Source organism: Xiphophorus couchianus, chromosome 3 (genome assembly GCF_001444195.1).
Source record: "Xiphophorus couchianus chromosome 3, X_couchianus-1.0, whole genome shotgun sequence".
Taxonomy (NCBI): Eukaryota; Metazoa; Chordata; class Actinopteri; order Cyprinodontiformes; family Poeciliidae; genus Xiphophorus; species Xiphophorus couchianus.
The window spans coordinates 18143182-18169265 of record NC_040230.1 but is presented as its reverse complement, the minus strand read 5'-3'; the positions used below and the strand labels follow the sequence as shown (position 1 = coordinate 18169265).

Sequence of the window (26084 nt, the reverse complement as noted above, 5' to 3'; positions counted from 1 at the left end):
CTTTTTATAATTTCTCTTTTTAAATGTATTCAAAAGATAACAATGTGAACTATTACAACAGAAAGCTTGACAGTTATTCTTAACACTTTCATGCATAGTGGTCACTTCAGTGGACAGCTATCTAAAAGTCATTTTCTTGTGCTTCTTGTGGATTTTTATATTATAAATGCACACAGACCACTGAAGTGGACACTAATGCATCATAAAATACATTATAAACTACTGACCATCAGCTGCATGCCAGTAATTATTTTTGTTAAATCCAATATGGCCGACCCTGTCCCTCCTTCTACTGTAGATGACTCTTACAAGTAAAAAGAAAAATATTGTGACATCAGATGACCCCTAAAGAACAATACCACTGATGTATTTTTCAAATAACTTTGTATTTGGAGAAAATTACAATTGATCACCTAAAAAAAATAATATATATATATATATATATATATATTTTTTTTTTTTTTACAGATTCTTTTTCCTACCTTTTCATGCCTTAAGAAAATAAAACAAAATGGAAAAATATCTTGACACAAAGGATCATAATTCATGCATGAAAGGGTTAATGACACCCATTTACAGTTTAACCCCCTGACACTACATTCAGTATACATGTAAGTTTTGATGCAGCTAATTAAAGCCTACCTCAATGCCTTCCTTGTTTAGTGCATACTCATCAAAGTTGAGAATAGCTGTCTTGATTGTGCGTGGAGGGGGCAAGACAGTTAACCCGATATTTATGGCGTTGCTGCGCTTCGAGTCCAGGACAATGATTTCTTGTCGTTTGCCTTCAACCGATGCTTTCTGGGAGATGCAAAGAGAAGAAGAAGAAAACATTGTGAGTAGACAGATTGTAAAATCCCCTATTGCTCTCTATCATAGCTTCATTAACAATTTGTACTGTCAGTTCTGTAGTAACGTGTTTAAGATTTAATGACCAATTCTTTAGCAACTCTCCATTACAATGTCCAAATACAGGGTTTAATCTGGTTTATTTTTATGCAAAACATTCAACAATTATTTTCTGCAATATTGCTATTTTAGTTCCCAAAGAGGAAACGCACCAGATTTTAATCCAACGTAGCCTCACTGTGGCATTTTAAATTGCATGACGTTTATGAGTAATTTAAATTATTTGAAAAGCATACCTTTGTTACTGACAACTCCTTGGATTTGGTCTCAAACAGCTGCTCCAGTTTAGAGGTATCCAGTTTAACCGGCTCCAATTTGGACCACAGGGATTCCTTACAGAACTTGTGATTCTTGCGCTGCCAGTCTACAGGACGCACCTCGTTCCAGAAGAGACGGATGGTCTTCTTCTTCTTTTGGAAGAGAGGGGCGTCCCCTCGACCCAGCTGAGGAGAGGGCGGTGGTATGGGAGCCATAAACGGAGGGGGTGGAGGCATCATCCTGCCCGGAATGGGAGGAGGTGGGGGACATCCGAACAAAGGCGGAGGTGGTGGGAGGGCAGAACTGCATGGCGGAGAAGGTGAGTTGACCACGCCCTCCAAATCTAAAATGTCCATGTCGTCCTCCTCTCTAAGATCTGTGAAGTCCATTTCTTTGATGCGCAGCTCCCTGGGGGACGCCATCAGCTGATCCCAGATGTGATCTGACTCTTTCTTTGGGGGTGAACCAGATGATTTGTCTGTCTGCTGTTGCTCTTTAGGAACCTCTATCTCCAGTGCACATGTAAGACCCTTGACTAAATCCCCAAATTTCTCCGCCACCGCCCTGACGTTGCCATGGTTGTCCAGATTGCCCACCTCTAATTTTTTTACACAGTCCTCTCTTTCCTGTCTATTCGCCTCCAGTGTGGAGATCCGGCTGGCCAAACTGGCCACAGGGTCACTCCCATCTGTTTCCTTTTCACATTTACATCGTTCCTTCTCTGACTCTCTGACGTCCCTGTCATCCTCTGAGACGGCCTTCTGGGCATAAAGCATGTCCAGCATGAAGCGCTTGTTGTTGAGAATCTTCTTGCATTGGTCATTCACATCTGTGTCCTTTGAACAATGAGTCCATTGGCCTGTTGATTAGAAAACAATTATACTGTTAATTAGAGCAACATGAAAAATATTCATACCCCATGATCTTTTTTATAGTTTCTCAAATCAATATTACAAATGTATGTGTTTTACAGAGATTGTATGTGATAGACCAAAAAACTAAGTACTGTTAAAGTGGAATAAAAACGATACAAGGTTTAAAAGTTATATTTTTTTTGGTTGTTTTACAAAAGACCAAAAGCCTTCAAGAGTTACCAAAATAGCAGATAAAATATGTGTAAACCTAGTGTAAAATGAGATTGGCACAAACACAAACCTACGAAGTTACAGCAAAGAGGAGTAACTCCAGGTTTGCTACCTGAGTCAGTGTCTTTAATTATCTTCTGCTCTCGCTCCTCCCTCTCCAGAGTGCTGCTTGTAGAAGAGATGCTGGATGCAGAGCAGTTGTCTTTTTCATTCACCTCCTCGTTCTGTCTCTCTTTCTCACTCAGCATCACACTTTCCTCCACCTCTGCATCTGCAGGCTGTAATTTCTCCTCTAACTCCACCTCCACATTAACATCCTGCTCTCCAACCTCTGGTCCATCTGTCACCTCTGCTTCCTCAGCTCCAACCTCATCAACAATCCGCTCCCGTTCTGTAAGGATCTCCTGCTCTTGTTTCTCTTCCTTTTCTTTTCCCGACTGCTCCTTCTCATCAAGCTGTGTTGCGCCTTTCTTGCCACTCTGTATGGTAGCAAAAATTCCTGCAACCGCACGTGTCTTTGTCTCAGTTTTGTTATTTGCTGTTTGGGGCGAGTCTGATGCTGGTAGTTCAGGTGCTGGACTCTTGGTTCTAATCTGTGGGACGAGGTTTGGACTTGATATGTTTTCTGTTCCTGGAAAGAAATCAGAATGTAGAATTAACTCAAGTATTAACCTTTTTATTCATAGTTTGCAACAATATGGACAAATGGTCATTTTGAGCCAGAAACTGTTAAATGAAACTGTTTTCAGATCTTTTTTTCAAACTTTCTTTGGAATAACACATGATATTCTTTTGTTTTTATCTCCAAAAACTAGTACAATGCCAGACAGAACGTAACCCTTCCTCATCATTGGTATGACCTTTTTGTTGATGCATTCAAACCCATTTTTTTTCAAGGTAGCATGACTATGTAACATACAGAGATTCAGAGAAACAATACAAATGGGCCCAAAACTGAACTTATTTTTAGTTTCCTCAAACCCCAAATGACTTAAATAGAGACTCAAATGTAAGCATAAACTTCCAATAGTGTCTTAGGATGTTGTAGGGAAGATCTACATTTCTTATAGACGTGAACAAGTTTCTGTCATCATTCTACCAGGATGTTTGACCACTCCTCTTGGCACATTTGGTATAGTTCATTTAAACTGGTTAGTTTCCAACCATAAGCCTGGAGTCTTAGTATAAGGTTGGTATCAAATAACTTATAGAAGAAGTTTAACCCTAAGTTGCTTTATACATTTTGCAAGCAATTTATGTGTTTGGTATTTAAATTCTCCTGTTTGAACCTTCAGACTGGTACAGATTTCAACCATCTCACCCAAACTGTCAAACAAGGATATTCTAAAGAAGCACCCTTGATCCTCCAACGCTAGAGTCTGTCATAAACTGATACCTGCAGAAACACTGTTCAGAGTGATGCAAGTTTAGCATGAAGGCAATCATGTTTACCCAACGAGGAAGTGCCTGCTTCAGAGTTAACTGAAAATTACAGCTGTTCACATGAGCACGCCAAATGCCTTACAGAGAACAGCTTAATGGGGAGGTTGAATGAAGACTCATTTATTTCACCACAATGTCAAGAAGTTACGCTGGATGGAGTCCATGTAAGAAAGCACGATTTGGTCATTCCCCACCAACTCTTGAGCATCAACAGTAAAAAAAAAACAACAACAAAATTTTTTTTTACCTGACATCTGCTCTGCAGCCGTGACTGTCTTTTCCTGTGAGATAGAGTGTGACGCTGTGGAGCAGCGGGATACTGAGCGGTTGGTCGGAGTTGGACTCAAACACAGCGTGATTTCTGTTCGTCCTCTTGTCGGCATTCGAGGGCGCTCCCGATCAAACTCCTCTGCAGCCAGCCTCTCTACTGCTTTGTACCTTCAAAACAAAATGAAGACTTCATCCGCCTCTGCATACAGGAATCTGATTTCAATTGTATAATTTAGTGTGTGCAGGTCTATTAGAGCGTGCCCTTGCAAATGAACCTTTTCACATTCCATTGGTCACATGTAATTTATTTGGACGTTTTGTGAGTTCTCAAAACAAAGTAATGCAAAACTGTGAAGTTGAAGGAATGTACTATATGGTTTTCAAGATATTTTCACAAACCAAGATCTAAGGAGTGTGTGGTCAATATTTGTCTTCAGAGGATACACTGCAATATATCAAAATTAAATTGTCGTCGGAAGTTACCTAATTAGTAAATAGAGTCATCCCATTTGTAATGTAATCTCAGCATGAAGAGAACAATTCTAGGAATCAGAGGATTATTAGCGAGCAGTAGTGAACAAATGGCATCAGGAAGACCAAGAAACACAGCAGACAGTTTAGGGAGAAATCTGTCTGGAGGTTTAAAGTTGGATTCGATTACAAAACAATATCCCAAGATTTGAACTTGTCAAAGACAACTTTTCAATCCATCAGCTGAAAAAAATATGGCACAAATGGAACTCCGCCAAGACAAAGAGTGCATTAATCAGAGAATCAGCCCAGAGGCTCATGGTAATTCTGCAGGAGCTCCATGGATCTATAACTGAGGTGGGGAAGTCTTTTGACAGAACTACTATTATTTGGACACTCTGCAAAGAAGATTTAAGAAGACCACACTTGTAGTCATAGGTAACAGGCAGCACATGCTGGTTCTTGTTTCATTGTGGTCTGTTTTAAGTTAATTTTAGAATTTGTGTTGTGTATAAGACTTTATCTTGCCATGATTTTTTATTGTCTTTTAAACTGTCTATATGTTGTCAGACATATCTTTTGGGAATGTTCACTGGAAATTATCAAAGGCTACAAATACTATAGTATTCAGTATTGTTCATGCTTAACATTTGTCCATATGCAAATGCACAAGAATTAAAGAAGAGAGCTATTTTTGAAAGGACGTTGTGAAAGAAACTTTCTTCACAGTTTGCCACAAGCCAAGTGGAGGATACATTAAACATTTGAAAGAAGATTCTGAACAAATGAAACTAAAAGTGAACATTCTGGCCTATGCAGACAACAATATGCATAATCCTGAACCCTGCAATGGAAGATGTTGCTGGTAGAATTATGCTGTGCTTTCCTATAGCACAGCATTAATGTAGTTAATGGTATTTTACCATTTTGAAAACAACACTAGGCAATAATTACTTTATATAGAAAGACACAAATCAAAAGACATAAAATCAAAATGAAATACATTGAGAAAATTTGAAAAATGTTTTAAGTGGTATTAGTACTTTTGCTAGTTGCAGTGCAAAAACTGAAAACCAGTTTTAACTACATAACTAAATTTGGTGTTGTTTAGTCCAGTTATTTATTTCCGAGTGAAATGTTTTCCAGGAAACTATTGAATTAAAAACATCCAGCCATTGAAAGAATTACATTTTTGGAAGTATGATAGCTTTATATAACATTGATTGTATCTGTAAATATTAGCCATTTATCCTATCTCATTCCAGGAAAATTGTGGAAAAATGGGGCCATAATCCCATTAATCAAGATGTGAATGTTGACAAATGACATCCACCTTTTTTTAAACTGCCGTGAGGAATTTTTGGCAACTACTTGCTAATGCTGGGTTTCTTTCTAGGCTTTCTTTCAAATATTTGAGCTGCATGTCGAAGTTCACGGAGTTGAGAACAGGATAGTAACACAGGGAAACGAAAACACAGATCCATTTGAAATAGAAACAAAATGAACTCACCTTTCCTCTCTGACTTGTCTCGCTTCTTCCCTCTTTTCCACATGATCACGACTGAGACAAAAAAAAAAGCAACCGAGCTTCACAAAAGGCAATTTAGCACTTGAATGATGTATATATTACTCAGCACGAATCCTGTAATCTTAGACTGCTATAATGTTAAAGATCTGGAATATGGCCTGCAAATGGCTAGGATGTGGCATATACAGATAACATATGTTTTTGCAGAGTCCTCCTGTTGTGTTTCAAAGTGCAATTATCCTCATAAATAAAACTCAGCTCCTCTCAGCCTCAGGAGAGATTTATGAGCACTTCAGCTGAGCTAAGACAAGAGCCACCTGCAATATTTAGCTGCCAGTTGTGAAGAAACAGTGCACGCTCTTCAACATGAAGTCATGCTGGGTTTTATCTAAAGGCAAGGTGAGACTAACTTGAATCGATTTCTCTCTTCTCTTTCAATCCTCTGCAGACGTTCCTCTCTTTCCCGACATCTCTTCTCTCTCTCTGCAGCCAGAGATTCTTGATGTTGCCTGTATGACGATGTCAGCAAGCTCCCAATAGCAGTCCTGCTCGTAAAAATGTAAAAAAAGGAAAACATGTGAAGGCATTAATAAAGATGTAGCAATGAGTGTTCCTTTTATCAAGTCTAATTTCACTGAAGATACAAAGTGTGTTGATGTGTTCACCTGTCAGTCTTGGAGTCAGATGCAGAGGGTGTTGAGTTACTGATTTGATGGATGGATGATGTTGGAGTTGGATGTCTACTGTTACAACTTTTTCTGGATAGGAAGAAGAAGAAACAACTCAATGTTGTTTGTCTTTCTTATTTTTTACCAAAATAATAATAATTAAAAAAAAACCATCAGTGAGATGATGCAAAACCGAGAATTCTGGACAGTTTAGAAATAATATTCAGTAATTTAATTCAAAAGGTGAAGCTCATGTTTTACATTAGACACTCAGAGAGTGACATATTTCAAGTTGTGTCTTCTGTTTGAGGATTATGGCGTACTGCAAAGTAAATTAAACTCAGTTTTCAGAAATTTCAAGCGCTGCCTATTCAACTGTTTGGGAGATGAGATTTTTAAGGCATTAACTGTGACTGGAGTGCTTGAAGAGGCACTCCACTGAGACTTATCCTGGATATGAGCTTCAGCTTTGGCTTGGATTCAGGCTCCTGAGCATCAGGAGTGGGCTGGGGAGGAAAATAGCTGGACTGTGTATTCAGTTGTTCAGTCGTCCAAAGTTATCTTTTCAGATGAAAGTACATTTTTCATTTCATGAAAATGAAATTAAGACCCCCTGACATGGAGAAAGCAGCAAAGAGGCACAAAACCCAAGTTGCTTGAGGTTCAGATTAAAATTTTCTCAGTGAGTGAGAATTTGAGGAACTGTATTATTTGTTGTCGTTGGTCTACTGAGTTTTATCAAGTCCAAAGTCAGTGCAGCTGTCGACCAGGAAATTTTAAGGCTCTTAATGCTTTTTCTATGTTGACAAGCTTTATGGAGATACTGATTTAATTGCCAATGAGGACTGGGACACCTGCCAACACTGTCAAAAAATACCAATACCCACTTTAATAGCCATGGTATCAGTGTGCTCAGTATTGTCAAGAGGGAAAAAAAGAAACACAAGACCCAACAATGCAGACAAACTGAAAGAAACAATAAAAGCAACTTGGGCTTTTGTTACACCTTAACAGAGCCACAGGCTAATGGCAGATCAAAATAATGATCTGCTTCATTATTTCATCCAGAAGGAGTTTTGACAAAGTAAAATGCACATTTACAGTACATGGACAAACTTTACACAGGAGGTCAACATTTTTCTAATGAAAAAAATATTTTTAATGCTTTAATGTATTCAAATTTCTGAAAATTGAATTCTGGGTTTTCATAAGTCATGGTGATCAAGGTTACTCTTGACTCTTGCTTTATGAATCTAGTGAATGAAATAAATTAAGCTTTGAATGATAAGGTAATTTTCTGAGTAGTAGTCACATTTTTTAGTGCTGCAGGTTTCAAACTTCAGAAATTAACGTCAGCATTTCCATATATTCCTGTTATGCATGACCTGCTGACTCCTGATCTTACCTCTCAGCCCAGCAGGGCTTTCTAGCTGAGTAAGTTGCAGAAGGTGGAGTATCTGTCAGACTGAAGATGGAAGCAAGAGAAAAGATAAAGTAAGACAGAGAGAAAAAGATCAACTGTTAGCCATCCAGTCAAGTTAGTTAGAGAGCAGATGGATCATAGAGAGTTTAATGGCCACAAGAAAACAAAGCAGACAGGAAGAACACATCTTTGTCTGTAGATTGAAACAATGAGATTCTTCGAAAGCAAAAAAAGTACAGCATATTATGTATAATTTCAGTACTATAAAGTTCTATCACTCTCAATTTAAGTATATTGTTTATAATATGCTTTATAGGGAATAATATCAGCTGCAGTTAACCTGGGATATGGTAAGAAAGTACAAAATCTACTATGACTGGTATTACACCAATGAGTAGATCAGTGGTCAAATTCAACACATTTTCCCTGGATTGGCATTAACTGATACTAATGCATCAAATAGGCTGAAAGACTTGCTTTTAAGTTGACTATGGCTGAGAACATCAATTTTACTAACAGACCACAGGAAAGAAAATATCTAGAAGGCTGTTGTTCTGTTGGATGCAAGTGAACCTAAATGGGTTCAACATTTCCTCTGGCAAGTATCATAAAATGGAGAACTAACACAATATATATTCAGTGTAACTGATCTGGCATTTAAAGTGCTAAACTGTATAATAATGAGGGCAGATTTTAAATAATAGTGTCATTAGTTGTGCTTTTATGCTTTCTGAAGTTTCACTGGGAGAAATACAGGCTTTAGTGGTGATGTGCTTCACAATGAATAATGAGCCAGTTGTAATGCAAGTCCCTCATCAAAACTAAAAGACACCTGAGTCTGGTTTAACTCAGCAAATGAAGGGACATGAAAAGGGTTCCAGTCTGACTACTACTGAGCATGTGCAAAGCCTGTCTTTCCAACTAGCACCAGACAAGAAAACGGTGGCAGAAAGGAACACACCAAGGACTAAAGGTCCTCTTTTTAGGTGCAACGGACACAGGAGAGGGTGTCCTGGTCTTGATGCTGAGAAAGTCTCTCTGCCCTGCAGGGTCACTGGCTTTAAGGAGGAGGCTGGTCATACACTTTAAGTTCAAACACATGTTAGGAGTGTCTGCTACATCTGGAGCCACACTAGGAGGACAAAATACAAGAAAGCAGGAGTCCAAATAGAAGGAGTGAGGCAATCAGACAGGGAAGATGCTAAAAGAAGAAAAAAGAGGCAGTTGCATCCTGCTTGGCTGGCCTCAAATACCTGTGAGAGCCCTGTCTAGAGGGTTCAGTGTCTGGTTGGCTTTCATCATCTGCCTCGGCCTCCTCATCCTCATCCTCCTCTTCTTCCTCTTCCTCTTCTCTGTGGTTAGAGGAGGGGCCGAGGGATGAATGGATGAAAGGGAGGATGTCGGTGGGCGGGAGGCGGGGAGTGGAAATTTGTAAGGAGACAATGTGAAACCGCAGATGGTTTGCCCAGGGGAGACAATGCACAGAAATGAGACACACAAAACATGCTTGTCAGACAAAAAGCACCATAGGCGTTAGTACAGAAAAGCAACAAGCAATGGAAGATGTTAGCAGATTGAGAAAATTAGTGGGATGACATCATAAAAACAAGCAATGGATTTTTACATGCAACAACTAAGGGTACATGTGAATATAAATTAAGAAACATACATTAGCCCTCAAAAGTATAGACACTAAAAGTTAAAATGCAAGGATTTTGTGACGCAAATAGTGAATCGAAGATAAGACCTGCTTCAAATGTTTTTCCATCTGTACTATGATAGACAGTTCGGTAAAATGTATTTTTAAAAGTCCTGTTGTGTTGTGTACAGGGCAATATTACACAATGCTGAGGAAATAAATGTAAACTTTTGAATTTAAAGACAGTTTTAAAATAAAACAAAGCGAAAAAATAAAAATAAATAAATAATGTTGATAACCAATCTTAACCTAAAATGGGAAGCAATTAGTCTGATTTATAGCCAAACAAGAAAGAAAAAGTAAATACAGTACAGCCAATTAACTGATGTGCCCCCCAAAACGTCTGAAATTGAATCAAAGGTAATACTCTAGTTTAAGTGTGTTAACATTAATACAACAATGATACATTTATTCCATTTACTGTTTTCTTCCGGTTTAATTTTATATGACAAACAGTATGTTATATTAAAGGTGAAAAACAATTGTAAAGGACAAATCTGTTTATCTCATAAAAATCTGCCTTTAAGGAGTGAGTATACATTTGAGACCCACTTTTATAAAAAATATAAAACTGATGGAATAAAGAGATACATTTTGACAAAATCAAACGATTAGGTTTGATTAAATAACCAGAGATAGAGCAGTAGACAATATCTTGTCTGGTTTATTTGACAGTGTGGGATCATCACACATAACTCTTCCTCCAGTTTGCTGTTTGGATCCCTCCAGGTTGTCTGGATTTCATTAACAATATGGAAAATTGTGCTCTTCAAAGGGAGCTTGAATTTCCTGTGGTAGGGTGGAAGAGGATAGGCTGGTATCAAATGGCCTGCTGGGTTGAATTTAGCAAACTTGAAGACCTCAGTGCAGTCGAGAACACAGGTAGGTACTCTGCTTTGAATTGCTTTAACATTGTACCTTAATCAGACAGACCGTCAAAATCAAAGTGGTTTCTTTTTACTGCACGGTCCAATAAAAAAAAGTTGAATCAGTTTTGAATTCTGAGTGCTTTTAGTAATAAAGGTTTGCTTGATATGAAAACACATGGGATTGTGTAGATAAGGTCAGAACAGTCTCTCTGAAGTAAATATGACATAAAGCAGAGCATAGATAGCCTATATTGTGAGTTTATACATGGTCCCTGCTGCCATCCGAAGCAGAAGAGAAACTCTAACATAAAGAAAATTAATATAATCTTACTTTGTAGCAGAAGGCTCCTATTTCATTCTTTAAATTGTAATCTCTGGCTGGAGAAAATGCATCTGCTCAAGAATGGACCTATAAATCTGCAAAGTGTACCAAGAAAAAATGTCCTTTTCTGGAATATCGTTCACCTTTTCCCTTTTTTTGCTCCTTTTGCCTCACCTTTCGCTGATGTCTTCAACTCGGTGGCCACCAAAGGGAAGGAAACTACCGGAATGGGAGTAAGTGTTGCCTGGAGATGCCGAGCTGGAAGTATGGTCTTTGTTATTCTGCAGCGAATGTCTCCGGCTCCGTCTTCTTTCCAAGCCCCGTCTCTCATTGGTACCACCGACGCTAGCTCTGCGGCGGTCCTTTCTGCCACATGGAGGCAGCTGGGCTTCATCGTCCCCGTCCTCATGGCGAAGAATCGTCTGTATCAAAAAGGCATTATAGTTTAACAAGGTGATGAAACACTGGTGATGAATCGATGCCACTATGTTGAGGTGTAGTACTTGTCTTCAGCGAGTGACTTCTTACCTCATAGATGTTGAACTGTTCAACAAGATCAAGGTCAGTGCCTTTTCTGCCTAGATGTCTCCGGGCCGTCACCTCAATACCTTGTTCCTCAAGACAGTCCACCATGTCGTAGTAGGAGTCCTGATCCGGAAGTGCTGCCAGAGTCTGAGAAAAAACATAATCAGTTTGAAACGAACCAGTAAATGAAAGAAACATGTTAGGGATATTGGCTGCTTTGTCAGACTTGTTTCTATTAATTTATTTAGTCATATTTATTTGGAACTGAAGTTGAAACAGAAATAGTTGTATCTTTAAGAGTCTACATTAACAGTTGAGGTAAGCTTAATGGTGTCAATGTAAACAAAAGTTTTAAAAAGTTAATATCTTTTGTCATAGAGAAATGAATGACAGTCACACCTACAGTTCAAAGTCCTGATTGGTGATAAGTCCTGACCACAATGTGATAAGGGTGTAAGAAAATGAAAGGATGGAGTTTAAAGTCCTACAAATGAGCTGCCTGTTGCTGCACACTACCGACCAGCTGACTGAATGAAGGCCACATCTCAAATACAAGAAAACGAAATACCAGAGATATTTCTAGAGAAAAACAACAAACAGACGGTCATGGTTGTCGAACCTAAAGGAGGAACCCTCTTTATTCTTGTTATCTGATGTAATCTGACAGATGTTGTGCACAGACAAGTCTTATCTCATTATAGAATGAATGCTTCTTTGCAGGAAACACAAAATCTGTCCTCATTTTGATAATTCCTGTGAATGTTAACATTTGATCATAATCTATGACCAGGTGGAGATAGTAAAACACATAACATATCAGGAAAACTAATAGTTTACTAATAATAATTAAAGCTGTATTTACGTACCTTATTAATGAGCGTCATGGCAAACACCAACAGCTCGGTGTCCACTCCATCCTTCTCCTCCAGGATTTCCATGACATTTGACCAAAGTTTTTTACCTGTGCCACCAAAATCAGGCAAGGGATAATGCATGATGAGACTCAAGTAAAAACATCTGATCATTTACAAAGATAGTGGGGAAAAAAATCTGTACCAAGCCATCTGTCCATTTTATAGGGCAAAAATGGTCTATAGACAACTCTGACCAAGAATTAAAAAAGAATATTTTGTAGCTTCAGTCAAAAAAAAAGCATTGGTGTCTGTTATCTCTATTGTGCTCAGCCTTCAGGTCAGCTACATCTTCTTATCTGCAGCTCAGGGAATCATGTTCAGTCTTCTTGTAACCCTCAGTAGAAATGGTTTCACACTGAGGTGAGACTGACGGATATCTGACCCCTCCACACAGAAGGCCAGCCCAGGCTGCTTGCTCACAGGACAATACTGAGCTTTTAAAGTGAGTAGATAAAACTTACTTAAGACGTTAGTTACAGTTTTTCAAACAAGGAACAGATGATATAATCACCTCCACTGTTTTTCTCATCAGTTTGAAATATATAAAATTTGTTTAAGATCTTTTTTTTAAAGCAATTATTCGGTTTGCAAATAGGAGTTGGAATTGTGTGGTTATAACAAATCCTCCTTTGTCTTCATGGCTTGTAAAATCCTTTAGATTCCTTTTTTATTATGTTTTTCTCTATAAGAAAAACATAAGGGGGGCTTCAACCAAATGTCTTCAGCTTAAAAAGACAGTGCATTAGTGAGCTTTAAGATTTATTACGGATTTTTGGCTCACTCATCATTGTCATTGTATGCATTGTGTTCCTGCTGCTAAAGCTGCTAAATACACTCTAAGAAATCAGTCATGTTGTCTATTTGCTACATTTAATACCAGTTGGAGGAAACTTTTACAACGGACCCATGCTTGATTACTTAATCATATATCTGCTACTGTTCAGATTATCAGCAGCCTGCAGTATCAGTTTCTGTTTTTTTCAGAAATGTTTGTACAATTAAACTTAAGTGAAATGAAAACTGTAAGGACAAACTATAGATATGTGTCTGTTCAGTCTGTTCTACTGTTGTACTGTCTACAACAGTAGAGTGTTGTAGACCGTCTACTGTCTACAACAGTACTGTCTACTGTTGTACACAATAGACTGAACATGCATTACTGCAAACAATATCTTGCTTTTTCAATCTTTCTGGTCCTGTACCTCCTTTGGTATCCACAGTGTTCACAGCCTTTATTAGTAGGGCAGCATTGCTTTCTGTGTATTCCACAAACACCAGCAGCAACTTGAGGGACGTCTTCACCACTAGACGAAACTATTAAAAATACAAAATAGGCAGAAGGCACAAAATACAGAATTCAAAGAGGGCAGCTCAATATTGATACATTGATAGTTCTAAAATCAACTTTAGACATTGTTGATATCCATTAATTAGCATTACCTCTACATTCATGAATACTTTATGTTTTCGTTTTGTCTGAGCGCTTTCCTGTCTGGACAGTTAGAGTTTTCATAACTGTGACAGTGTGTACAGAATACTGCATATTTAAGAATATTTGGATACAACACCAATGTGGAAAATATTTAAAATCTGGTAAAAAAAAAAAAAAGAAATACCATTGGGCAAACTTTTAAACATGAGTCTTGGCTTAACAAGACAGAGATTTATAAATACTTTAGAATAGTATAAAGCATCAAAAATGAGGAAAGGATAACACAACGGCTAATTTCAGTAAGCTGAAAGGAAGAAATGACAGAAAAGAAAACAAGAATAGTAATGAATCAACTGTGGTAATATGACAAACAGCTCTATGGTGGATCTAATAGGCCATTTTTCATTAAAAGCAACAAAGAAAAAGCTGAGTATTCTGTCATAATTTACATAAAATAGCTGGTAAATAAGATCTAAAGTTAAAACAAGATCCTTCCTCAAGCAATTTGGCCACAAGGGGGCTGAAGCACCACGGTGTCAGGAAAGGATTGAATCCCTTTGGACATCATGATTCAATCTGTTTTTAAGTGCTCTGATGAGATTACCTAGCTGAGACTGTTGCAATGACATTACAGAGTTTACAATCTCTGAAGGGAGTGGAGATCTTTTTAGAGCTAATGGTTATATTCTTTTTACCTTTGATCCAACCAAGGTGTAAAGCCACTGGACTGTTTCATTGTGAGATATGAGGCCATTCATCCCATCCACGTACAGCATTATCTGGCCTAAAGCTACAGAGAGAAAAGAGCAGAGGACAAATTAGATTTGAAAAAAATAAATACCAGTTATTGATCAATGTAAGGATGTTTGTACATTAAAAAGAATGACCTTACTTGACACTTCATGTGAAAGCAGTCTGACCATTGATATAAAGGTCTACAAAATAAGTAAATCAACTTGAGACTAGACCCTGTCAGTATTGTCACACCTCAGTATGTCGGTGTGTAGGAGGCTTCACTAGTAAATGTCAGACTTCAGAAGAAAAAAGATCAAAATGTTTATGACCAAAGGTAGATAGGCTAATATCTTTTGTCTAGTAGTAGTGAAAATGCCATTTTGCCTCAGAATGTTAACTTGGAGCAGAAAGATTGTTTGCTGCAAAATCATAGACATGTCTGCAAAAACTGACATAACGTAAAATTGGGGTGTTATAGTAAAAAAATATATATATTAAAAATATAAAAGTTCTTAGTTTAATATCTATAGAAGCTCAAAGTGAATGACCAAATAAAAGAAATATTTAATGTTCCTCAAAAACAGAACACTGTAATCATTTCTTACGCAGTTTAAAACGCTTTCTCATGAGACATCCTGCTAAAAGCCTGCAGTTATGATACATTTCCCTCTGCGCTTCTCATGGCAGGTTAGAAAATCATGTATCTGCTGTAGATAAGCCAAAATTCCCAGGTGCAGCTGCTGTGTGTACATCACGCATGAGAGCGAGCATGGATCCATATCTCTGTGTGTTTGTGCATGCTGATGGCTCTCTGGAGCAGCGGCCGCAGAATTTCATCTTTTATCAATAAGGGGTCAGATTGTCCCAACATGTCAGACGAAAATGTACTTAAAGATTCATTTCTGCTGCATGCTCTGCAGCAAGGAAAACAAAACTAAATTCATCAACAAACAAATACAGGAACAGCTGAGCCTGCATGTTTCTTTTCAAATCCATACCTGCAATAGGATCACTGTGCAGACTTTTATCTCTTGCAGGCACCTGTAAAAGGTATCTGCAGAAGTGCTCTGTGGTTTTTGAGGAATGTCCAGAGCAAACAGGATTGAGAAAACAGAGGTGGCCTTAATGAGGCTTTTAAAAGTGCCATTACACAAAGCTGCTGACAGATGAGACTTTATCTGGTAGCCACAAAATGAAATACCTTTCAGATCATTCTGACATGCTATCATAAGACATTAGTAAAAAAAAAAAAAAAAAAGAAAATCTAATATATAGAAAGTGGCTGAATTTCTGGCTTATACATGAAGCCAAGCAAAAGAAAAATGAGAACAAATATATCGCGTAAGGATTTTATTCAGTGAGAAGCAAAATATATGCAAACTGTTAGAAACCACAATAGAGCCCACATAAACATTACCTTTTTCCTCACATATCAAAAATACTGCTTCATGAAAGCCTTCATTGCTGAAGGTCCCTTATGTACAATTTAATGTAAAGCTCCAAAAACCACGAGTTGAATAGTCATGCAACGGTTTAAAGTAAACTGTATTGCCCTTCACTATAGGGATATCTACGGGCACAGAGAGGAAATTGTCTAATCACTTTCTAAATGATTACCAATGCAGACAGCAGATGGAGTTGGTACACTTTGGCAAACTAACCTATATCTAATAGTTATTCGGTGTAAGTTGATCTAGGCTGTAATGTTTCTTTTTCCTTTAACTCTCCCTGAATTAATAGTTTGTGGAACAACCCCTTACTGGAATGACAGCTGCGAGTGTTAAGATGGAAATTTGTGCCTGGTCTTTTTTTTCTTTTCCAAAATAGCCACAACTGTCAGAATGGATGAAGAGCATTTGGGAACCTATATTTCCTAAGTCTATGGAAGCTAAATTGGATTCAGGTTTGGACTCTGGGTCATTCTAGCCTATGAATGAGCTTTGAGCTCTACCAGTGTAGTTCTGACTGGTTGTTTAAGATCTTGGTCTTAAAGATAATCCAAATTAGAGGATCGTGGGAGAACCCCCAACTTCGTCTCAAGTGTTTTGCAGTCTCTAGTCTAAGTTTTAGGTGGATGGCCATGTAATGGTAGGTCAGTAGTTGTTTCTTCATTTCCGGACGTTGGGTTGAACAGTTCACCGTGAGATGTCCAATGGTTGTGATATCAGTTTATAACCTAACCATACTCTAAACTTTTCCACAACTTTAGTCATCATGACGATGATTTGTACACTAATCTCTCCAATAAATATCACAGCAACTTTATTCAATCTTAATGATTCAAAGTAATGTAAAACGTTTCCACCTAAGGAAACCCAGAAGATTGCTTTGAATTATTGATACGCTGAAGTTTGTTGTTGTAATATGTGTGTGAATATGTGAGAAAGTTTAAGGAGTACCTTTCAATGACACATAGTAGATGCATTACAGGATACATAGGGTTACTGTAACATTAAACCAAGCTTTTAGGCAAGATGAGCTACATTTTACTAAAATCCAGCTTCAGTGACAGTGTTTAATGAGAAGCTTGGTCTCTGCTGATCAGTCATTTTATCTCAGTGGAAAGCATTTTTTTTCCTTTCTTGATTGATTGATTTAAAACTTCAAAAGGTAACTGCAGACCAATGAACTGTGAGAGATATAAACTGACCTAGAATTGAGAGAAAACTCTCAGCTTAAACAACCAAGGTCTGATGGAAGTGTTTCTTCTGGGCCTCTCCCTCTCATAAACCACAGTAATTATCTTCCACAGCCTCAGGAATGTGCAGGAAGGGCAGCTCCATGACCACTGCTGAGGTGAGAAGCACACTGAGGTCTGAGAGGCTGGACCATCATAAGGGAGCATAGTCAAATGTAGATTCCCAACAAAAAACTCAAAATTTACCTTTAAATAATCAGCTAAGCAGTGAAATGTGTTGCTTGCACTTGCCACTTTGGTTTCTTTTGCATTTTAAATAAAACGGGTCAGCCAAACTGGCTTGTTAGGGCACAGCATCCATTTTCCCAGGACTTTTGGTTACAGGCCAGTTCTCTATCCAGGCTAATGCAACTTAAAGCCCCTTATCTTGTTTATTCTGCTTTAGTGAGAAGCTGGACTCACATTTTTAATTTTAGCACTCCATATTTTCAGAAGTTATTTTTGCTTTACGATAAGATCCTGAAAAAAAGTTTTCAGGTAGAGTTTATTTTTGGTTATCTTTCTATAATCAGAAGAAAAAGAACTTCTACAGAAGTAAAAGATGGATTAAACTAACTATGCTGATTTAAAATGTGCATTATTTAATTATGTGAGCTAAGCAAAGTTTATTAAATGTTCAGAGTAAGAGTTACTAACAGAAGACTTTATGACAACTAATTTGTGAAAGGGGTTGCTTGTGGTAATGAACTTATGGAAAAAGTCTCAGTTCTCAGCCCTGGAGTGCTTTATAGTGTTTTCTTAAGCTATATTTCATGGCTTGCCTCTTCATGGGGATTGGCAATAGTGCTGATTGACCTTCAAGGCTGTTGTTAGCCACATACAGCAATAAAAACCCATGAACAGACTATATATTTGATCAAATTACAGCTTAACCCTAAGACTTGTAAAAGAAAAAAAATCAATTACTAAGAGACATTAGATTGATCTCCACTGATGCTGAAAAAAATATCGATATCTATATGTAGATATAGATATATATACTGTATATTGCTTATAATTCCCCTAAAATTCCCCTAAAATATGAAAAATGTAGGACTACATGCAATCTTACTGTAACATAATGTACAGTGTCATGTTACAGACCTGTGTCCTTAAGTAATTTTCTGTCTTAAGAGGGAGAAATTATGCTGTGCACACGAGGGAAGACTATATACTGTATATATATATATATATATATATATATTTTTTTTTTTTTTGCAGTTTTAGTTTCAGCCCTCTGGAACAGCATATAAAGAAAATCAAACAACAACTGCAACATTGAGAAGTTGTTTTTTTCACTTTTTCATCCTGTGGTTTTACCTACTTTTTCACATATTTTGTTCTTTACAGAGGTACTGTGTGGTTATTTAAGCGCAGTAATGAGGAACTCAGTCAAGTTCGTCATCAGGAACTTGACTGCGTGAACTCAGATTGGAGAACCAGAAAGAAAATGTCATGAAAGTGTCAAACAAACTCAAAATAATCACACTACCTCCAAGCTTTTGATGAGTCAATCATTTCTAGGAAGGTCTGCCAGTGCGTTTATTTTTTGTTATTCGAGTCCCAAACCTTTAAAATAGCTTTTTAAACATTTTCATACTGACAGATATCAATGAGTATGTCAATCAACAATTATTGACTTTTCTATGTTTCAGCATTATGTGTTGTTCTTTCAAATCATTTTAGACTACTTCATATGTTTAGACACAGGCTTTAATAAAATAGTTTATAGATTTTTCAGATTTGGTAGCCATGACAAGAAAAGTTGAGATAAAATATGTGTAATTTAAGTTAATTTCACATGGTCAAGTTTCTTCAGAGAGACCTTTCCCTTAAATAAATCAAGTAATAATTTTAAGAGTTTTTTTGTTGTTTGGTATTTACTTGGATTCTTTTTGTTTAATTTCTGAAGTTAGCTAAAGCAGACCCAATGAATAAATTTACCAGTACATTTCTGTACTTTAGCATCCACTTTCCAAGTTGCAACAAATATTATTAGCTATATGAAGTTGGGTCTTTTAGACACTGGGATAGAGAAGATGCTTAGAGAAGTGAAATATCAAAAATTCTGGGTTGTAGTAATTTGAGGTTTACTGACATTAGAATCAAGATTTATCTCAATTCACACATTAATTTTATGTTTGTTTTTTTGATGGGTATTAATAAAGTTTATGGTTTTACTCATTTGTTCTTGCAACGTCTAACTAGAGATAAACATTGCAAATTGGCTAAGGGTGTAAAAGTTTTAGTCTGTTGACACCAAAATCTTGTCACTAAATCTAACCAGTGAGATCAGACATTTGTTACAGCAAAATATCTGAAGGTATATGTAGTGAAGCTTTAACTAGTGTGTGCAGTCACACAATCTAAGGTCAAGAAACAAAGCCAAGAAACTTTATTTGATGATTATGTTGAAAGCTGACACATTTCCTTTTGTTTCTGACATTTTTCCTCACTGCATTCAATGCCTCAGGCTAACGTCTGATTTAGCATTTGAGGGCCATAAAAAGACAAGTTTACAGCTCGGCTCTTATTGTATATGATCTGGATTAAGACATGGTTGTGGGCTGCCTTCTATTTGTTAGTCAGCTAATCACCCAGCCCATTAGAGCCAGGCAAAGTGCCTCTACCAGCGCAATTCCAGTCACCGTGCCGTCTGCCAGACTTGCACTGAGCCCCATAAAGTAAAACAACTGGGGGATACTTTCATTTTCAGGCGTGCATGTATTTGGCATCTGACAAAATTTGGTGTAGGCCCTAATCACAAACACAATCCCCAGAGACAAACAAACAGAGCTAATGGGACATTAACATTAAGTAAAGCAAGAAAGCCTCTCTGATATTTGGCTGAGCAAGCACTGCAAACATCATGAACAGAAGTGCAGAGGAGGGCAGATCAGTAAAAAGAGGGGAAGAAAAATATTTTTTAAAACTATTTTTCTACTTCTATCTCCTCTGTTAGAAATAGTTGCAAATGTAGAGTTGCTTCTGTCCTAAATAAATGATAATGTTTAAAAAACAAAAAAAGAAAGAAATGAACAATGAACAGCTGGGCTTTTGGCCAACAGATGAGCTTCTACATTCCATCCAAACAGGACAGTCTTTGGCAAACTGCATCACATCCACCCACTTGTAAAGTGAATTGAAGAATGAGCTGTGATAAACTCTTACCACTCTTGAGGGGTTTGTGATGTGATTCTGATTTTGGTCACATGCATGAATCCCCCCCCCTCCAAAAGAAAACCAATGTAAATCTGATGTAAAGCTCATTCAAACGATTCTGCGCTTTGGATGTTGTGTTATGGCAGGATATATATTATTGCTCGAAATGATGAGGATAATGAAGTAAAAGCTTGATGTATTAATACAATCTAAAAGACTTATCATGAAATAGTTCTATTCTGAATTCTTTCATAGTAAAACCAGGCTCTGAAAAGGAACTGGAATTCCCCAGCCAGTGGGTTTGTTGAGTTTGGAAGACATCTACAGATCCAGGGAGAAAACTAAGGGGAGGCAGAATATAGGTCAGGCAGGTGGGGTTGAACTGGGTCCAGATGCAAGCTTTTTGCTCATATGAGGGCCACTATGGTGTGATTCAATGGGAGTGGCATAAATAAGTTTTATATTTGAACACAAACACATGGACTCTTTGTTTTAGTGTTAATAAATATACAACAAGGGAGTAATAAATACTATAGATATAAGCTAAGCTACAGAATATTTGTTAGTAGCAACATTTTTGTCAATTTTGCCCTTGCTTTTAGCTCAAGTTTTATTAGCTTATTTAATGGAGTTAATTGCTTGTTTTGTTGCTGTGTTTGTAATTTTGCTTTTGTTTTATTAAAGCAGGTCTTTCTTGTAAATGAGATGTTGGATATCAGTGAGACAAGCCCTATAATTAAGGTAAATAAAATAAAAATAAATAAAATCAGTTTTCAAAAATTTGATTCAATTTACTGAAAGAATAACGCTGGAAGGAAAGAAAAATATAGGTGGTGCACCGCCGAGAATTGGGACGTCAGCAGCTGAAACCATGAGAAACTAAATTTCCTCTTTCCAAATGGAGTCTTTCCTGTCAGCCCAGGGGAGAAAATTAACAGACAGGTAACTTTTATGAGAAAAACTATAAACTTAGAAGCTATAAAATAATTATTTTTAATGCAGTAACATGAAGCTGAAGTTTTATTTTAAAAGTCAAATTGCATCTTTATGTATCTAGTTTTTTGGGTTGAAACACAAACAAGCAAAAAAAAATCATATTTCCAAATTTATGTATTTATTTTACTTGAAAAAGTTGATTAGAGCATCAAGGAAACTGTTTTCCTGGCATGTAATAATGATACAAAGTTATATGTTTCTCCAAGTCACTGTTCAAAATGGGAAAGATGAGAAAACATGCACTTTTTCACACAACTCAAACCATCTCAAACTGGTTCTTAAAATGATGAGTTCCTTCACTGTAAGAAGGAATAAGTGGACATTACTTAAAAAAAAAAGTAAACTTGTTGCCTCAAAAAATCAAGTTTTCAAAACTTAAAAATGTTAGTATGTGAAAGTACATCTTACATTTACACAACTCGACTAACTAGGAAATTCTGAGTTGCATTAACTTGTGCAATTTTAGTCACCATAACTTAAATTAACTTAACAAATCTGAGTATGTTGTAATCAAACAAGCAAAACATTTTTTTTAAAACTAGGAACTGTATAGAAAGAAGATACTTGCTAGAAACACTCACTGGCTCCTGCTTTTTATTTATTTTTCAACTCAAACTTTGTTAAAAAATAGAAGCAGAGCAGGGTGGTCATAAAAATGAATATACAACTCACTGACGGTGCAGTTTCATTTATCCAAATGCAAATGCTAAAAACTAATTATACGAGCTGCAATGCTCAGAAAGTAGCCTCATTCTTGATGAGCCCACTACAAAGACGAAGCATTGGAGTCAACGTTTCCACCCTAGACATCTTAAAACTAATTTCTGTGACAAATAAAAAAGTGCTTTAATAAGCTGCTGCTGCTGGGGGCACAATGCATTGTGGGATACCTTGTTGGCCCATCACATATAAATCAATTGCCTCAAAAGAATGAATTATTGCAACATATAAAAACAAATGAAGTCATGTTGTGTGATTTAAGTATTGAAAACCTAAAATAACTTGATACATTTTGTTTAGCTGTAAATAAACTAAATAGCAAAGACATCTTGACACTATAAGTTATATACAAATAAGGTATAGTAAACAATATTTTTAAGCTGAAGTGTTATTCTCATCAAATTTCTTTTTTCTGCCCACATCACCAACAGCAGCATTATTTTGTTGACCTACACACGTTAAAGAAACGTGGCGTCATTAGTGAATGTTTGATTTTTCAACTGTGAAATTAGTTGTACAAATGTTCAAAACTTTCTCTTCAGTTTGCAGGTTTGCTTGAGCAGAAATAGAGTATCGTCTGGGCATGTCCTTAACTTTAAGTGTGTTATGGATAAATAATTATGTTATGTCTCTTAGCTGCTTGCATGCTCGCGTACATGCGTGTGCACCCCTACACTATGTATACACACATCTAAGGTTAAGAAAATGACTCCACAGGGCGTAACTAAGATAGAGGCCTAGAAAAGGAACTGGAAACTGTTGTCAGGTGCCATCTTCTCTGTTTCCCATAAGAAGCATGGTGATGGACCAGCGCTGTAACTGTAAACTATTGTCCAAAACAATGTTATCACTTATTTGGCTTTAATAAATTGGACTGATGATTTCAACTCTGTTTTCATGGTCATTCAAGACGATTCCTCAAAAAAAAAAGAGTCCAGGGCATTAAGAGTTAACCCTTTGCAGTCCAAAATCATCATCACTTTCAAATAACTTAACGTTGTTGCATTATCTCAACTTAAATAGATTACGTTATCAAGCATTTTTTATCCAAAGGTTCACACCACTTGTTCAAGATGAGTACAAACAACAAGATGATAAGAATTAAGTTATGTTCACTTGAGCTCTATTATTGAACAGAATGTTTTGTTTTACAGTGTTCCTTCCACAGTCAACAAACCTCAATGAATCTTTAATATGCTGGAACAAGAGATTCATATCATAGATGTACAGCCAACAAATATACTGCAGCTTTGTAATGTTACATGTCGATATGCATCTCTGAGGAACATTTCAAACAACTTGTTGAATCTGTGCCATAAAGAATTAAGCCAGTTCTGAAAACAAAGGCGGTCCAATCTGGTACGAGCATTGTCAGTTAAAACTGAGCAACATAGACTTTGTAGGTCAAGAATGAGGCATTCAGGAGTTTTAAATGTATGAAAAATATGCAAAAGATTGGGTGAAAAACCTGCATGAAACCTCCAGAAAGTTATGCTTCTACTGACACAATGAGAGAAGTTCATCCTTGTTCTTCTCAGCATATCTGGTGAACTTATCTTCTCCCTTACCATCGGTCCAGCCTAATCACAAAAAAACAAGTAAATGATAATAGTAAAACCTCAGCACGTATCCATACCTACACATTTGCACAAAATCCACACGGCACAGCTCAGACCGAATGGAATTGTTTATCCAGACGATGGGACATCGTAAAGATTTCCCCTCCAGAGCAGACGACCTATAACACAGCCAGACAACGCAATACGCACCGTTTCCAAGAACGGCTTCCAACGCCTCTGTTACCTCAACTGTGCCTGGGTTTTCACTCAAATCGTGGTAGTCAAAACAATGATCCAGATTCTAAATTAAGAGCACTAAAAAGACCCTCTAGTATGTAACGGTATACTGGAAAAATGTGCTGCTTTTTTCAGGAACACATGATCACATTCATCTGTACACATTTGAAGCCAGCCTGTCCTCTTGATGCAGGTTAAGAGTATTAACATGGAACATGTGACAAACTGTGATTTCTGCTGGGTTTCTTTTTATATCTCAGCACAAAAGAGGTAAAAAGAAAAACAAAAAAGAAAACACAGCTGGCTCAGCTACTATTTGTAGGAAAGAAAAAAAATTGTTTGTTTACTGTGAACTTTTGGATCGCACACAATCTTGGCACTGGGATGAAAAAGCAAAGTGCAGCTGTGTCATTCCTCAAACTCAGTGACATGCCACATGTACAGTTTGAAGCACTACATCCTGGCAGAGACAAACAACAACAAAAAAAGAAGAAAACATATCTAGTCTGGTGTTTTTAGGTGCACTCAAAGTTTCAGACATGGCTGCCCATGAATATCCCTGGCCAAAAGCTAGACCGGGTGCGTTGCTGGGAACAGAGATCCACGTCCCAAATGTTTTAGGAGGCAATGAAACACTCGTCTGGAACACAGATCCTTTTCCCCACACCGATGTTTCTCTGAGAACCTCCAGCCACAAAGTAGGAAATCACAGCCGTGATAGAACAGCCGTGTCATCAGAAACAGGAGATCTTAAAACAGTAGCAGCAGAGAGAGGAATATACACACCTCAAAGGAGCAAAGAAGACAGGATGAGATAAAAGCATAAAAATGAAAAATATGGCCATAAATTATTTCATAGTTATACTTCTGAATCTGGCTTGTTCACAACACAAGTCCTATCTGTTAAAGTTATAAATACTACATTTACCATACAGTGTAAAGCAGCAGATGAGATATAGCCTCCTCGGCATGACAATTTATGGACATGTTTTCCAAAAATGTATCCAAGAGTGCTCCGGTTCAAAGCTGTGAAAGTATTTGACCCAAAACGGATTTCTTTTTTTGTCACACTTATATGTTTCAGATTATCAATCAAATACTAATAGTAGACAAAAATAATCTGAGTTTATACAAAACGATTTTCAAAAAACAATAAAATGTTTTTGGTGATAAAAGTGATACACACCAGCCTAGCACGATATAAAAATATAATTGTCACCGTTGTGAAGTAATGAATTAACTATCAATAAACAGTTTTTGTGGTTCGATTTCACAAGTTGCACCCAGGGCTGCTAACTGCAGAATCAAGAAAGCATTTAAATTAAACCCATTTGAACATGTGATGGCTGTTTGGCTGCTTCACGACCAGGATGACTTGCCACGCTGATGTAAGGACAAATTTGCTACAGAAATTCCTGAAGGAGAATGTCCAGCAAATTAAATGTTTTGGTTTGGCCTAGTTAAAGTACAATTTGGGTCTGAATTACCTGATGTGGTATGACATTAAACAGACTGTTTATGATCAGAAAAACATCCAGTGTGGCTGAATTAATATAATTCTGCAAAGAAGCGTGGGCTACATTTCTCTTTAGTGATTAAAAAAAGCCCACTGTTTATTGTCACCACCTCTTAATGGCAACTGATTTGTATTTTTTTTGTCTCTGGTTGTGTTTGATGATCTGAAATATTTACACGGAACATAAAAGCAAAAACCAGAAAAAATAGAAATAAAAAATTATCCCAGAAAATAGTTTTTTGCTACACTGTGGGAGTAAAGAAAGGAGGCAGCCTCTCTAAATTACCATGTTTAAAAAAGCAAATCTTTGCTTTTAATTTGTTTCCACTGCAGATTTAAGACGGCAAGTGCTTTGTCAACAAACGCATGCAAACAGAAATGGCACGGGCTTCGGGAAAGCATAGCTAAAAACACAACTTAAAATGAAGAACGTCAACAACGAGCATTTCAAAGAAGAGAATAATTGCTTCAAGTCCATTGTGACTATTGCTTCTTTAATCTACCCTTTTTTCCCTCAGTCACTCCTGTTTTTATAGAAACCAATTAAACATGGTTGTTATTATGTTCGTGTTCTTATGAATTCGGCCAATGAAACAAAGATTCAGGAAGAAACGCTGTGATTCGGCCCTTCCAGCCCATCTACTTGTTTTGTTCTTGGTAATTAGT

The 26084-nt window shown here is 37.1% G+C and overlaps 1 protein-coding gene across 5 annotated transcripts in view; it reads right to left on the bottom strand.

Moving 5' to 3' along the window:
* The window catches only part of fhod3b (formin homology 2 domain containing 3b), a 95821-nt gene that overhangs the window by 11066 nt on the left and 58671 nt on the right, over positions 1 to 26084 (bottom strand). For 2 of the 5 annotated variants that reach the window (XM_028010420.1, XM_028010430.1), the window contains exons 6-20: positions 14512 to 14606; positions 13587 to 13698; positions 12337 to 12431; positions 11474 to 11617; positions 11120 to 11367; positions 9309 to 9407; positions 9017 to 9187; positions 8038 to 8097; positions 6630 to 6722; positions 6375 to 6509; positions 5947 to 5997; positions 3943 to 4133; positions 2365 to 2883; positions 1146 to 2026; positions 643 to 801 (exon numbers count right to left, since the gene is read on the bottom strand). In XM_028010420.1, coding sequence (XP_027866221.1) covers positions 643 to 801; positions 1146 to 2026; positions 2365 to 2883; positions 3943 to 4133; positions 5947 to 5997; positions 6375 to 6509; positions 6630 to 6722; positions 8038 to 8097; positions 9017 to 9187; positions 9309 to 9407; positions 11120 to 11367; positions 11474 to 11617; positions 12337 to 12431; positions 13587 to 13698; positions 14512 to 14606 — 3053 coding nt within the window. The remainder of the gene's footprint in view (positions 1 to 642; positions 802 to 1145; positions 2027 to 2364; positions 2884 to 3942; positions 4134 to 5946; positions 5998 to 6374; positions 6510 to 6629; positions 6723 to 8037; positions 8098 to 9016; positions 9188 to 9308; positions 9408 to 11119; positions 11368 to 11473; positions 11618 to 12336; positions 12432 to 13586; positions 13699 to 14511; positions 14607 to 26084) is intronic. The other 3 variants (XM_028010440.1, XM_028010449.1, XM_028010459.1) reach the window with 3 other exon arrangements.